The sequence below is a fragment of the Camelina sativa genome, chromosome 14 (assembly GCF_000633955.1).
Source record: "Camelina sativa cultivar DH55 chromosome 14, Cs, whole genome shotgun sequence".
Taxonomy (NCBI): domain Eukaryota; kingdom Viridiplantae; phylum Streptophyta; class Magnoliopsida; order Brassicales; family Brassicaceae; genus Camelina; species Camelina sativa.
The window spans coordinates 20,864,260-20,879,513 of record NC_025698.1 but is presented as its reverse complement, the minus strand read 5'-3'; the positions used below and the strand labels follow the sequence as shown (position 1 = coordinate 20,879,513).

Sequence of the window (15,254 nt, the reverse complement as noted above, 5' to 3'; positions counted from 1 at the left end):
ATCTGTGTGGAAAAGGTGTGTGGCGTTGGAGCAACTTGAGAAATGGAGGTAAACATAACAGTAAATCGATCGTGAAGACATATGGAAGAGGAGAGAAGAGATGAGAAGATTTTATTTTATGTTTGGTTTTAGTCTCTATCTTTCTTTAGATCGATGAGCAGACTCTTTGTTTTATGTTTTAAGTTCCACTAAACCATTAGTTTATTCAGTAAAAGAAAACATTAAATCTCGTTCCAAATCCCTCTCTGTGCTAAGCTTTGACTTTGGTTTCAATTTTGAGTCAAGTTGTTTTGCAATAGTCATGCCCAATGATAGAAGGGGAAAGAGTGAAGGTAAGTGGGTAGACGAAGATCAATGGCCGACACGTCGCTCAATATCGATGACTGTAGTTAATAAAGGCTTAAGTAAAAAGATTATTACTATTATTATTTGGATATATCTCAACGTTTAACCACTATTCTTATCAAACATACTCTTTTTTTTTTTTACTTTTTTTTTTACACTAGAGATAAATTACTAAAAATATGACATTCCCTCATTATCTCTAAAGGGCAAAAGTCTTGCTAAAATAGAATTTCCAAAATATTCCACATTTTGTTTCTTGGACTTTCGTTGTTTATTTTAATGATTTTGTTTTGCTTTCTGGCTAAAACGACACAATGGACCATTTGAACACATTCATGAAACCTTTAGTGTACTTGTCCATGTTCTACTTGTTCAACAACCCGAGATCTAGTTTCAAAGACAACTACATTGTACTAGTCTGCTTGGTCTACTGCGTAACGGTATAGTCCTAGTGCAGCCCAACTGGTTGCGGCTAATACAAGTTCTCCATGTATGGTAGGTGGAAATTGCTCTAAGCTTTATCTGAAACAGTATGAAGACATTACCAAAGTTGGTAGTGATGGTTATCCTGTCTATAGGAGATGTCCGTCTAAAAGATATATTTAGAAGGGTGGTATTAAGTGTGACAGCAGGTATGTGGTACCGTATAATGCAAAGTTATCAGTGAGATATAGAGCTCACATCAACGTTGAATGGTGCAATCAAACGGGTTCTATCAAATATTTATTCAAATATATGAACAAATGTCCAGACCGTGTTGTTGTGGTTGTTGACCCAGTTGACAAGAATCAAAGTGAAACTACTGAAAGTGCTACAATAGGAGCAGATATGACACCAAGTGATAACAAAAAAAATGAAATAAAAGATTGGCTTGATTGCAGGTTAGTTGAAATATTTTCTGATTATGTTATATAGTCAACAATTTTTAGCGCAAGTATAACTATTTGTAATTTTTTGTTTTTTTTGAACTTCAGGTACGTATCAGCTTTAGAAACTATTTGGAGGATTTTTAAGTTCCCTATACAGTACCGGTCGATATCAGTTCAGAGGCTATCTTTTCATGATGAAGGAAAGCAACCAGCCTATTTTGATGAAAATGATGAAATAGACACTGTTTTGGATCGAGTAGCAAATGAAGATTCAATGTTTATGGCTTGGATGACTTTGAATAGGAAAAATACTGTTGGTAAAGATGGAAAACGTGCGAGAGAGCTCGCATATGTGCAAATCCCTGCATAATTTACTTGGGATGGAAGTAACAAGCAGTTTAAAAAGAGGGCTAGAGGATTTTCTCTAGGTCGATTTAACTACGTTCCAACGAAGCTAGAAGCTGAATGTTATTTACGAGATCCCCTAAACCATATCAAGGGACCTACATGATTTGATCACATAAAAACCTACAATGGTGTTCTCTACCCTTCTTACAAAGAAGCTTGCTTTGCACGGGGGATTTTAAAAGATGATCAAATCTTCATTAATAGCCTTCTAGAAGTAAGTCAATGGTGTTTTAGGGATTATTTGAGAAATTTTTTTGCAATGATGTTGCTCTTTGATTCATTGACTTTTTAGTCATTGTGTGGTCTTAGTGGCGGTCTTTTGAGACATTGTGAGGCCTTTGTGATGGGCTGTTTAGCCAGATGTGTGGCCGTTGTGGCGGGCTATTTAGCTAGAGTGCCTGTTCAGGCGGTCCTTCGGGACAGATGGTCTTTGTGACGGTCCTTCGGGACAGATGGTCTTTGTGACGGTCCTTCGGGACTAATGGTCTTTGTGACGGTCCTTCGAGACAAATTGTCTTTATGACGGTCCTTCGAGACAGATGGTCTTTGTGACGGTCCTTTGGGACAGATGGTCTTTGTGACGGTCCTGTTTAGGACATTTGTTTGGTCTTTGTGACGGTCCTGTTTAGTTCATTTGTTTGGCCTTGGTGGTGGTCCTGTTTAAGACATTTGTTTGGCCTTTGTGGCGGCCCTTGTGGAAGTGAGATGATCCATGTGTGGTCATGAGATATCCCAGTGAGGGGATATGTGGTTGGTAGGACATTGAGATGTCTTGCGCGAGCCACGGGAAGGAAACCTGGATAGGGATAGGACTCGGACGTGTTCAGAATTGTTTGCTTGCGACTCTTGGGGGACTTAGGTTCTCCTAGTACTGCCATATTCTGAGACTTTGTGGCTTGGGAGTATGGTTGGTATATCGACTTCGGATGACGATCCGAGGGCGCGCTGTAGGGTGTCAACCCGAGAGACGAATATTGGACTTCCTTATATATTATGGAATGCGGGCTTAGGCCCGATGAGGAGCCAATATTATGGCATACAAGTTTCGGCCTGATGAGGAGCCAATAAAAACTCAAGGTTTAGGCCTCTGAGTAAAGGAACTCCAAAAGTCAAGAGCAAATAATGCCTGGAGCGTGAGTCTATCGCCTAGAGGTGACCTTTCGTAGATCGGTCGGAGGAGTGCGAGCTGTGGAGACGGTGGCACGAGAGTCCTTGACTGATGGTAGGTTGAGATTGGAGGACGAATCTATGTTGGTGGGGGAGAATTGTAACACCCGCAAACCAAGGGGGTGTCGGTCGACACCACTTATTTCGGGTTCAACCAGTTCGATTTAATTATCAATTTTTGGTCGGTTTGGTTTGAGGAGAACCATTAAACCGTGATATTTAAGTGGGAGAACGACCTAGGTCGTGTTTTGTTGTTGTCTAGCCGCTGAAAACAAAGAGAAAGAGGAGAAAGTATTGTTCTTGAGTTTTTGGGAGTTTTTATGAGATTTCAAGGCTTGATGGGTGAGATCTTGCTGTGGTAGTGAGGATTCAAGGCTAGGAACATGTGGGAAGCTTGCTGGGAGTGTGGATTCGTTCATTGTTGGTCAGAAACTTCCTGCAAAGAGGTGAGTGCATGACCATGGCTAATCTAAGCCTTTGATTCCTTGTTCTTGCTTGTTTGTTGTTGTTTTGTGTGTTTTTCTTGCTGGGATTGGTTGGTACAGGTTCCTGTGGACGTATATGGCTTGGGTTTTGAGTATTGGGCGATTTGGAGGAGGTTGGGAGCGAGATTCGACTCTCGGTTTCGAGCGGATCGCGGTTGCAGAGGGAGTGTCGATCGACACCTCCCTTCTAGCGAGTTGATGTTTGTTTTCCGGGTTTGTATGTCTTGTTTGTTGATTGTTTGGAACATTGGTATCACTGTTGCTTGTGTGTATAGCCCAGTACATGGGAGGATTGCCTCACTGAGTGTTTATCAAATACTCATGCATCTCAATATGTGTTTGTGGTGCAGGTAAAGGCAAAGTGTGATCGTGGAATCAAGGCGATGAAAAGGAGGATGTTCTAGGGACTCGATTGGATGTTGTCTGGCATTGCTAGGTTGCTAGATTTGGGTCATTAGAAACATTGCTAGGTTGCTGGTTTCATGTTTCCTGATGATTGGTTATTTGATTGTTGCTATATTTGATTATTGGTTATTTTATTATTGGATATTTATTGGTATTGTTATTTCCGCTAATAGTTGTGGTTGTGGTTGTGGATAGGTGGCTAGTGGGTATGGGACCACTAGTTGTAGTTATTTCTTATTATTATTTATTATTTATTATTTATTATTAAAAAAACACGAGTCGGGTCGTTTCAAGACCAGAACACGTTTGGAACAAAACATGGGATTTGTTATCAGAAGAGATTGAGAAAAAAAAAAAGCAAGAGGAATATAACAATCAAGGTATGAACGATTTAGTTTATGAACGATATTGGTCTATATAACTTTTATATTACTACAGAAAACAAGACAATATTCACAACAAAAAAAATTATATTGTCATTACGCAACTCTCACTCTAACAGAAGATGATTTGAAGAACTATACTCTACAAGAGATAGAGAAGATTATGTTGTTCAATGGTGGGTCTCTGGTGGGAATAGACAACTTTCCAAAGCTAACAAGAGAAGGTATTGATAATTCCAACTGCTTGATAGTTGATGAGATGAGGTACAATCTTGATGATTTGAAAGCAAAGCATGATATTTGGTTAGAGATGATGACTGTTGAGCAGAGGAGTATATATAATGACATTACTACTGCAGTATTTGGAAATCTAGGGGGTGTCTTTTTTGTTTATGGCTTTGGAGGAACTGGTAAAACTTTTATGTGGAAGACACTATTCGCTGATATAAGATCAAGAGGATTAATTGTTCTCAATGTGGCATCCAGTGGCATTGCTTCTTTGGTGTTAGAAGGTGGTCGGACAGCTCATTCTCGGTTTGGAATTCCTATCAATGTCAATGATTATACCTTTTGTCGTATAAAACCTAATTCTGATCTTGTGAATTCGTAAAGCAAGCATCTTTGATTATTTGGGATGAAGCGCCGATGATGAGCAAGTATTGCTTTGAGTCTTTGGATAGAAGTTTTGATGATATTTTGGGTAACATAGACAACAAAGTTTTTGCAGGAAAAGTTTTTCCAGGCAAAGTGTTTGATCGACACACCAATCGACCGATCGGTCGATCGTTTCTCCATCCTGATCGACCATTGGTCGATCCTTTCATCGATCGGTCAAGTTTCAGAAGTCTAGTCAAGTCCAACACAAGTTGATCGACCTTATGATCGACCAAGTGGTCGATTGTTGAGGTATGAAGTCCGGCTCGTGTCTTGATCGACCATTTGGTCGATTCCTCGGTCGATCGTTGAATTCTGGAGGTCTGGTGAAGTCTGGTTCGGTTTGATCGACCATCTGATCGATCGTATGGTCAATCGTGTGGAGTCTGGGGTCTGGTGAAGTTTTCATCAACCACACGATCGACCATTTGGTCGATTGTTTTGTCTTGTGGCCGACCCGAGGAGTTCGAAGTGCGTTGATCGACCGGAAGATCGACCGGTTGGTCGATCGTTTGGTCTTCTTCCCTTCTCTTGCATTTTCTTGCTAATGCTTGACTTATTTGGCTCCAAATCACTCTCTCCTTGTACATCTCTACTCCCACACCTGAGATAAAAAAACTTGATGCAAAATGCAACCTAAACAACCTAAATGCTCATGAATATGCACAAAACAATTAAGAATTAAGCTCTAAAAATATTAGATAATAATTCTAAAAATTATTTAATCATTACGCACGTTTAAATTTAAAATTCTATAATCATTATGTTTATGCTTTACTCGTGGTATAATTGAAACTTCCATAATGTAGTACGTTCATATTATATTTACGAGTGTACCACAACTAATCCTAAAAACATTAGATAATAATTCACGTGAGAAAACAAGAACGTAGTCGTTCACATGAAAAACAAGAATAGTATACAATGACAACGTTATTAAAAAACTGAGACAATGACACAAAATAGTCTACAAGGACTCATCAATGAGGGAAGAGATTTTAATATCTTTAGCTCTAGGATATGAATCAGACATATTCGGTGGTATGGCTAGTTCTCTCACTTCGTCATATAATTCCGCTGCAAGCTTAATCCGAAGAGCCAACATATTCTTGTCGCAAAGCCCTTCAATTATTTTGCCAAGAGCTAAACATTCAATATACTTTAGAGCGTAGATACCACAATCACCCAGATTTTCATTCCGAGGGACGTTCTCCACAATCACCCAGATTTTCATTCCGAGGGACGTTCTTCTTCAATCTTCTCAATTCCATCATTGCTTTACTCTTCTTACGAATCGTCTCAGGAATCATATCACTTAACATCGTTGGGATCATTCGCCTTAAAGGCAAACAGTAAATAGCCATGTCATCATCACTCACCAAGCTTGGGATGCTATCATAGATGTGAATCTTCGTACCCCGCAAGTCAATATCCAAAACCACCCAATGGTTTTTATTGACAAAGAGACAAGCGTATAAGTTATCAACATCAATCCACCATTTCTTGTACGTAACTGACTCCTCCAGAAATCCACCATAAACGTGTTTCACTTAGGAATCCCTTAACACAAAATTCTTAGGCCCCATATCAAACTAGTTGTAGTCATTGCACAATGTTGTGATCAGATCTTGGTCTGAGAAGGCTATGAGGTTTATAGGATACGGACAAGGATCACACATATATCTTCTCCGGAACATAGCCATTGCAAAACCTATGTGCTACATTCAAGAAAACATAACTAGAATAAGGAAAATAATAGTAGTGATTAAATCAGTTGTACAAAAATAAGCAAAAAATTTCTGGATTTACTTACATGGTCTGTCAACCATCCATAGTCATCGCTTGGCCAATGTTTCCTTGGAGTCATAATTTTCCAATAGAATTTCACAGCTGCAGTGATGGTGCTAAGTTGTTCTTCCCTGTTAATGAAATAATGAGTTAGTACATATATAGATAATGATATTTTATAAACTATTTAGAGTTGTTGAATTATACTTATCAAGGCTGAGCAAATCCAGAAGTCTCTGATGTTTCTCATCATTTGTAGGCTTAAGATGATCGCATAAAACAACATCACCATCTGTAATGATACGCTTGACTGTCGAGTTACCAAGGTAAGGGAACTTCTGCGATTCTGCCAATTGTGGCACTCGTCTTTGCTGCTTCGAAGGTCCAGGTCCATCCAACTTTGTTAAAGCCTCTCCAAGGCTTTTTAGTGTCACCTCAAGTTTTTTACTAGCCAACTGGTCTTCCTGGTTGGACCATGTGTCTTCAGCACTAGAAGCTATTTTCACTTTAGCCTTCTGAATTAGGGTAGTAATATCTTCAACATCGTCAGAGCTAAGACCATTTATCTTCTTTTTCTTGGAAGTTTTCTTCTTCTCAACCTTAACAGATTCCTTCTTTTCAAAGAGAAGAAGATTCTCTGATACCTTCCTCACCACCTTTTGAACTGGAAATTCATCATGTGATGGTTGCTTCATTTCAACAATCCTTGACTGCAACAAAACAGAACATTCCCAAAAAAAAAAAAAGGAACATCAGAATATGAGGCAAAAGAAAAATGCATGTCATCGAGCAACAATGTAACTTACATGTGCTTTACTTGTTCCCTCATCATCTTCAATGGTGTGCGAAGTGGCATCATTTGGTATATCAGTGGTTTTTCCCTCTTTTATTTCTTTCTCCAATGCTTTAATCCTCTCACTCATCTTCTCTTCTATGAGAGTCATTTTTTATCAACAAATGTTTCAAATTTGCTCTCCAATGCATCCATTCGAGTGATGAGGGTCTTGCCCAAGTCAGAAATAGTCTCATTCAGTTTTTCTATCGCCCTCCAACTATCAAAAAAAATTTTCTACTCATCTTTAGCATCCTACAATAACTTCTCTGTTAATATCATAATAGAGAAGGAAAAAATGGTAATCATGTAAATGGAAAGATAACAAAACCTTACCTCCATGTTGGTAACATTTTCTCCTTCTTCATATTTAGGATCACTCTCTTTCAATCTCTTTTTCTTAGGACTGGTTCTACACAATTTATAACAACAGGTCAAAAGTATTTTTTTTTTAAAAATAGTCACAAACTAGCACCACTATTAACCTGTCCGTGCAACTCCTTCTCTTTTTTGATGAGGTTTGTGAAGTTGATACGTTTTCGAGATGATCGCCAATCAAGAAGTGGAACACTAGTCGTTTTTGTCCTTCTAAACCCATAACTTTCTCCTATTCCAGTAACACTCTCGTACAGCCAAATCAACATAGCATGAACACACCCATGTACGGTTTATGAATCTTTATCATAGTCAACAATCTTAACAGAATTCACTAGACTACTAAAAGCCACCCAACCCCATGGATGTTTCTCAAAAGCGACTGGATCTAAAACTCTTTTTGCGGTCGCCAACGGGATTCTAGATGTATGATGAATTCCATGTACGCATACTCACAATAGACATAACCTACCAACCATCAACCTCTTATCAACATGCCATGTTTTGCTAAAATCAAGCACCTTTAGCAACTCACTCCACATATGACCATCCATGGTTGTTGGTATTTTCATTTCTTTCAAGAAATCATGGTGATCAACATCAAAGTTGTCTAAAGGGTCAAATGCATCAAAATTTAAACTTGTTATCTCCGCAAACTCATTTAAAGAAAATCTAATTGGTCTACCATCAATCAAATACCAAACCTCATGAAAGTTGTTTATTCTCAGCTTATGTGTGAGTAGAAAATGAACTCTCTGCGCAACCCATGTGTATTCCAATTCAGCAAAATTTATAAACACTGCAAGAGATGATTCCTTCAGTTTATCCCACACGTCCACCCCTAATCCTTCTTTCAAAATCCCAATTTTGGACACAAAGCAATTGTGGTTCATGCTCCTATGTTGGAGAGGCGATTTCCCTTCTTCATAAAGTAGAGGAGGATATATGATGCTAGTGCTCGAAGATGTCATTCCTAAATATACAAAAAGAAAGCATAAAAAAATAGGAAAAGGTAGCTAACAAGATAAATACTTGATTGAATAGGTATAGCAAACATGTGTGAAAACATTAAACTAATTCAATATAACAATTTTAAACTAAATTTTGAGACCATCGATGAAACAAATCTCTCATTTAGGTAACACAAAATTGTTAGATACTTCTAATCCAAAAAAAAAAACGAATTTCTCATTTATAAGAATCAAAGAGAATTCGATAAGCAATATCTCAAAATTGAACAAATCTACACACAAAAAATATATCAATTCGAGACCAAATCATGCAATAACTCAAGACCCTAAACAAAAACAGTGTTAATTCGAGACAAAATCATATCATTATAGACAAAAAGCCTTACCGGATTTATGAAGAAATACCCACTGATGCTTTTGAAGATCACCAAAACTATTAAAGAGCAAGACCCAAAACATAAACAGGGTTAATCTACAATTGCAAATAACAATTCAGTTTTATATTCTAATAATCCATTAAAACACTCACCGCCGGAAAAAATCGACTACCACCGAAGCCACTATGGTTCTTATTTCGCCGGCGGAAGATGAGACCCAACTACGACGGCGTCTGTATTTGGCTGGAACAAGAGGGGAACGGTGATTACTCTTCTAATTCGCCGGCGGAAGATGAAGAAATATCAGATTTTTTTTTCTGGACTGTAAAACCTCTTCTTCGCAGGCGGAAGAAACAAAGTTTCGGGTTGTTAAAAAAAACGAATGTCGGGTTTTGAGTTTGATAAACTAGATTTTATCTCTCTTAATTTTTATTTCCTATTTTATTTTTTTTATTAAGACACCAAATTGGGCTTTTGGTAATTGAAACACAATATTGTGTCATTCTAGTTTTACCCTACAAGAGGATGTCAATCGGGCAATTTTTTTTCAAATTTATTTCAATCTGGTCTATTTTCACTTAAAAATATATAAAAATAAATAAAAACATAGTGAATGCTATTGTCACAATTTATTAACACTATGAATGCTAATTATTTATAGCTAAACAAATGTGCTATTATATAATATAATAGAGTAGACAAAAAATAGTATTTGAGTTTAGATAGCACAACAGAAAAGCGCTATCTAAAGTGGTCGACCTATTATTGTGGGCGATACGATAACGCTATCGTAATATTAAGATAGCGTTTTTGTTGTGCAATTAAAAACCAAAATTTTTGTAGTGAACGAATAGTTATTTTTTTGTTTATATCTTTTTTTTTATTGTCGTTTTACGATAGGGCATAGGAAAATTTATCCATAAAATATGGCAGAGTTTTTGGATTAAAAATGAAACATATATCATATTCATTTTAGAATCTCCTATATATTAATATATATCGAATTAAAGAAGTACATTTTTTTTTTTAATACCAGAAAAATATTTAGCAGTAGTTGATTAAAACAGGAAAATAATTATGCATCGTTTGTTAAAACAGAATAATAATACAGTTGTTACATAATGTGTTGTTATTCTTGTTTGTTTTTTAACCAAACTTATTATGCTGATAATATTATATTGTTAAAAAACTGTACATCATTATATATGGAATTTATGTTATTGGGGTATGGCTAATATGTAGATGAATATGAAATTAAATAGAAATTTTCCAAATGAAATACACATATTATTAATGGATTTCTCGAAATCATATTATTGTGCTTATTCCTATATCGTAATACACATAAAATTCTTTACTCTAGAAGAGTATTAGCTTCGTAGTTATCATGCTTATTTTGATTCTTTTTCTTCCACTTGTGAGTCTGTCTCCTTTGATTGGTATGTGACGTTATAAGTACTGAAACCTTTTCTATACATTATAAGTACGAACAATTGGTATGTGACGTGCACCTTTTGGAACCTGTGGAAATGTAAGATAGATTTTTTTTGTTAGAAAGATTTGTCTGTGTATAGAAAATAGAATAAAAATAAATGGAGACTATCAAACTGCCAATTGGGAAAAAAATCATTTTCACTTTTTTTCTTCTAATGTTTTTTATTTATATCATACACGAATTTAGGAGGAATCTCATCATAAATTACATCTGTAGGTGATTTGTATTGACTATTTTTCTAACTATGATAAAAAACGACGGACATAAAGCTTCACGAATGGGACATAATCTAGTTTAGATGCAGGTACAACTTCAGTTCTATTATGTAGTTCAAACTTCGGGTTGAAATGAGAAACACTGCTGAAAGAAGACATGTCAAAATTGTAGATGGATTATTGTTAGAATTGTGGAGTTGTTTGCTTGCTCTCGTGACTGGTGATGTAGATGTTAGTGATAAAAAGAATGTATTTATAAGTGAGAGGAGAGGTTCTGCCTTTTGAGAGGCACGTCTAGGTTTAACATATTTTTGTGTTAAAAAAAAACTATAATGGCAGAGTTGTAAATAAGTTGATGTTTTGAGGGTTGGCTGATAAAATGTGTCTTAAGCTCTGTGTTACTGACATATCATCTTTTTTGCAAATGTGTTTCTCTATTAATGACTAACTAGGAGATCTTCGTGATTTACAACACTGATCAACATTTTTTCTAAAATTTATAATATAATGATAAATTTTATTTTTATATTTCTTTTAAAAAATTATTTTGTTTGAGATAATATTTATTTTTAATATAACAATTTGAAGGGTTTTCAAAAATATCATTTTTCATATGTTACTTTTTAAAAATACCCTTTTATGTTGTCAATTTTCAAAAATACCTTTTTCTATAAATAAAATAACTAAATTCTAAATCCTAAAATCCAAATACTAAATCCTAACCCCTCAAAACTATGTCCTAAATGTAATATAGAGAACCCAAACCTAAAAAAAATTCCTAAAAATTAATTTAACATATTGAAATTATGTAAAAGAGGGTAAAAATAAAAATGTTCAAAAAAGGGGTATTTTTGGAAAGGGATATCCCAAAAGGGGTAGTTCTAACAAATTCTCTACAATTTTTCAGTAAATCTCTATATATATATATATATATATATATATATATATATATATATATATCTTTTTGAATACTAATTATTTTAAAATATTATAGTATTTTAATTTCTTTGTTGTATATTACAGTTTATATTATTTGTTTGTTGTATTTACATCATTATTTTGTGAAATATTTTGAAGTAGTAATTATAATATTGTAATTGTAAGCAAATAAAATTTATTAATTTATTAACCACATAAATTAGTTTACCAACCGCCAATGTAAAAAATTAAAACACACATTTTTTTCTTCATACATTAATATATCTTATTTTAAAAAAAAATTTAATCACAATATATGCAGAAAAATTTCAATATATTTATTTATCAGAAGTATTATATGATAGTTCATAATATTTATTAATCTATATTAATCTCTGCCTAATACTATAGTATGATCCCTTAAAAAGATCAGTCATCTAATTAATTTCTGCCTAATCTGATTATTATCCACCTAATCTGATTATGTTTAGGTTACAAGTATAAAACAGTTTTTTCCTGTTATTAAACATTTAGATTGAGAATTTATGATATTTTATAATATAATACTCCTTCTTTTTCATAATATAGGATGTTTTAGATAATATTTTTGTTTCGTAATATAAGATATTTTCAAAATTGTAGTAAATGCATGAAAATATTTTTATGTAATTGTAGTTTTGTATTTTATATTGTATTTTTTTCAATAACAAGAACCAAACTATAAATATAATTAATACCACATATTTATTATTTTAATAAAATAATTTTAAAAATAAACTTTTTAATTAATTATTGTTTAGTTTCTGATTCTGTTTTTAGGCATTAAGATCCCACACAAACGTCCGCTAAGCGTCGAAGCGATTTTTTAACCAAGGGGTAAAGCTAATATGTTATTTTATGTAGAATCTTTCACTTTTGCAACTATGTGCCTTGGGTTTGATTGAATAATAAAATCAACCTTCTTGTGCAACTATTGAATGTCTTTTTTTTTTTTCAAATAATGTTGTTAAGACTAGTAATCAGCCGTTTAATGACTGTAGTGAATAAAGACACTGTTATTTTTTTTTTAGAAGAATGAGTCTCATTTAATATTGAAATTTCACTAGTATTATACTAATCTAGTAATCTTGGTCCAATTTTTTTCCAAAAAAGTCTGTCAAAATGATAAAAATACAATCGCTGGACATGACTTATTTTAATAAATATGTTCGTCTTTCTAGACTCTTCTTTCTTCTGTGTGTTCTGAAACTTTCTTTTATACAAACTAGGGTTTGAATCCCACAACCTACGCGTAGGTTCATTTGATATATTTTGATAAAAATTATATATGATTGATTACGGTAATAAAATATTACCTCATAAAAAAATAAAAATTAGTACTAAGGAAAAAAACTAAATTTCAGATACAAATTTTTTAAAATATAAAAATCAGTGGTGTTATAAAATCAAATCTGATAAAAAAAATCATAAATTTAACTTTACGTCCAGGCGAGCCAAATCAAATTGATGACCTCACATATCTTAAACCATTTTCTTTGACCACCAGAAAAACGAAACAATATTATAATCATGAATTTAACTCGTTTTCATATTTAATTGATCGTTACCACTTATGTTTTCGTGTTTTTTATCCAATATTTTCTTATTCTTCATATTCTTTCTTGTTCTTTTCATTGTCAAATTTTGTGTTAATTGCCATCGTAACTTTTATCGTTTGGTTCTTCGTTATACTCTTTTTCTTCTTCTTCCTCGTCAACTTCTTCACATTCTTCCACTGAAAAACTTTTTTTTAGACTACCACACAACATGTTAACCCATCAAACTCCAAGAACAAAATTATTTCTTTTCTCTTAAAATTTGTAAAATTCATGATTACTAGCATTGTCAACACATGCACCCAATTATTGACAATTTTATCCATATACTTATTTGGGTTTAGATCCACGCGTTTAGAAACTTCTCAAATCAAAATTTTTACTTGGTCATAATAAAATATATGAATAATGATTTATTTAATATGAATCATATGATATATAGAAATATGAGTACACTATAAAAACATATTAATTATAAATAAATAAAATCAATTATATTATATCATCAAATAATATCAACTGTATCATATTATCAAATAACCGTAACCGTATATAACAGTAATTGTATTTAAACGTAACCGTTTAACCGTTTAACAAGGTTACAAAAATTTCTAACCATAACCGATGGTTAATAAACCTTAACCGTGACAACCGTAACTCTGGTCATGCCTATGTATAGCTAATAAAACATGTGTGTTTGTCGTTCATCTTTCTTCTTTAAACCTCAAAATTTGACTCAAACATCAAATTAAAGTCTTGCGATGTCAATATAAAAAATTAATGAAAGAATATCAACTCATCTATAAAATCATACACAAAAATATGTTTTACAGCTCATAAGAAATAAAAAGCACAAAATGTAGATAAATAAGATAATTTATGTTTTGCATCAATATTTATAATATTTTAAACTTTTAAAAGGTTTCGAAATATAAAATTGGAACCTTTTAAAAATTTTCAATATTTATAATATTTTAAACTTTTAAAATTTAAAACTTATAATATTTAAAAACTTTTTAAAAGCTAAAAACTTTTAAAAGTTTCAATATTTATAATATTTAAACTTTTAAAATTTTTAAATATTATAATATTTTTATGAAACTGTTTAAAGTTTTAATTTGATCAAATAAAAGACTAGATCAAACCAAATAAAACTTTTAAACTTGGACGCCTAATAAATCAAGTTTTCCTGCTCATTCGTTGTTGGAAGCATATTAATTTTATTTATACTGGTTCTGAACCATTGCCTAAAAAATTTCTATATGATGTAGGATATTGTGCTTAGTTCGTTGATTTTCCATAAACTTAAAATTTTCTTTTTTCTAAAAATTTTTGTAAATTTAAAAAAATATTAATGAATGACATGTCAAATCATGATAGGTTGTTTAAAATAGTTCTTAAAATAGAAAATTCTGGAAATTGTATAAAATGTTAATAAATGATATGTCAAATTTCTATTGGTTGTTTAAAATCATATGTGGACGGCCTTAGGAGCTTATAGCTCCTACTTTTTAATAGTATAGACTAGGTTTTGAACACACGCTACGCGTGGGTTTATTTGATATATTTTGATAAAAATTATATATGATTGATTACGATAATAAAATATTCTCTCATAAAAAAATTTAAATTAGTACTAAGGAAAAAAATTAAATTTCAGATACACAATTTTTTAAAATATAAAAATCAGTTGTGTTATAAAATCAAATTTGATAAAAAATCATAAATTTAACTTGACGTCCAGGCGAGGCAAATCAAACTAATGACCTCACATATCCTAAACCATTTTCTTTGACCACCATAAAAACGAAACGATTTTATAATCATGAATTTAACTCGTTTTCATATTTAATTGATCGCTACCACCTATGTTTTCGTGTTTTTTATTCAATGTTTTCTTATTCTTCATATTCTTTCTTGTCATTTTCATTGTCAAATTTTGTGTTAATTGTCATCGTAACTTTTACTGTTT

The 15,254-nt window shown here is 33.1% G+C and overlaps 1 protein-coding gene across 1 annotated transcript; it reads right to left on the bottom strand.

The window, feature by feature from the left end:
* LOC104742095 lies at nt 7,754–9,324 on the bottom strand. Its single transcript, XM_019235939.1, has 3 exons — nt 9,212–9,324; nt 9,069–9,115; nt 7,754–8,684 (listed from the first exon to the last, which is right to left on the bottom strand). Exon 3 carries the CDS (start codon nt 8,680–8,682, stop codon nt 8,164–8,166), a length of 519 nt encoding a protein of 172 aa, XP_019091484.1. The 5' UTR covers nt 8,683–8,684; nt 9,069–9,115; nt 9,212–9,324; the 3' UTR covers nt 7,754–8,163.

What these genes read in the sequence shown, in the direction of transcription:
- LOC104742095 (XM_019235939.1), bottom strand. Translation starts at nt 8,682, where the DNA reads ATGACATCTTCGAGCACTAGCATCATATATCCTCCTCTACTTTATGAA.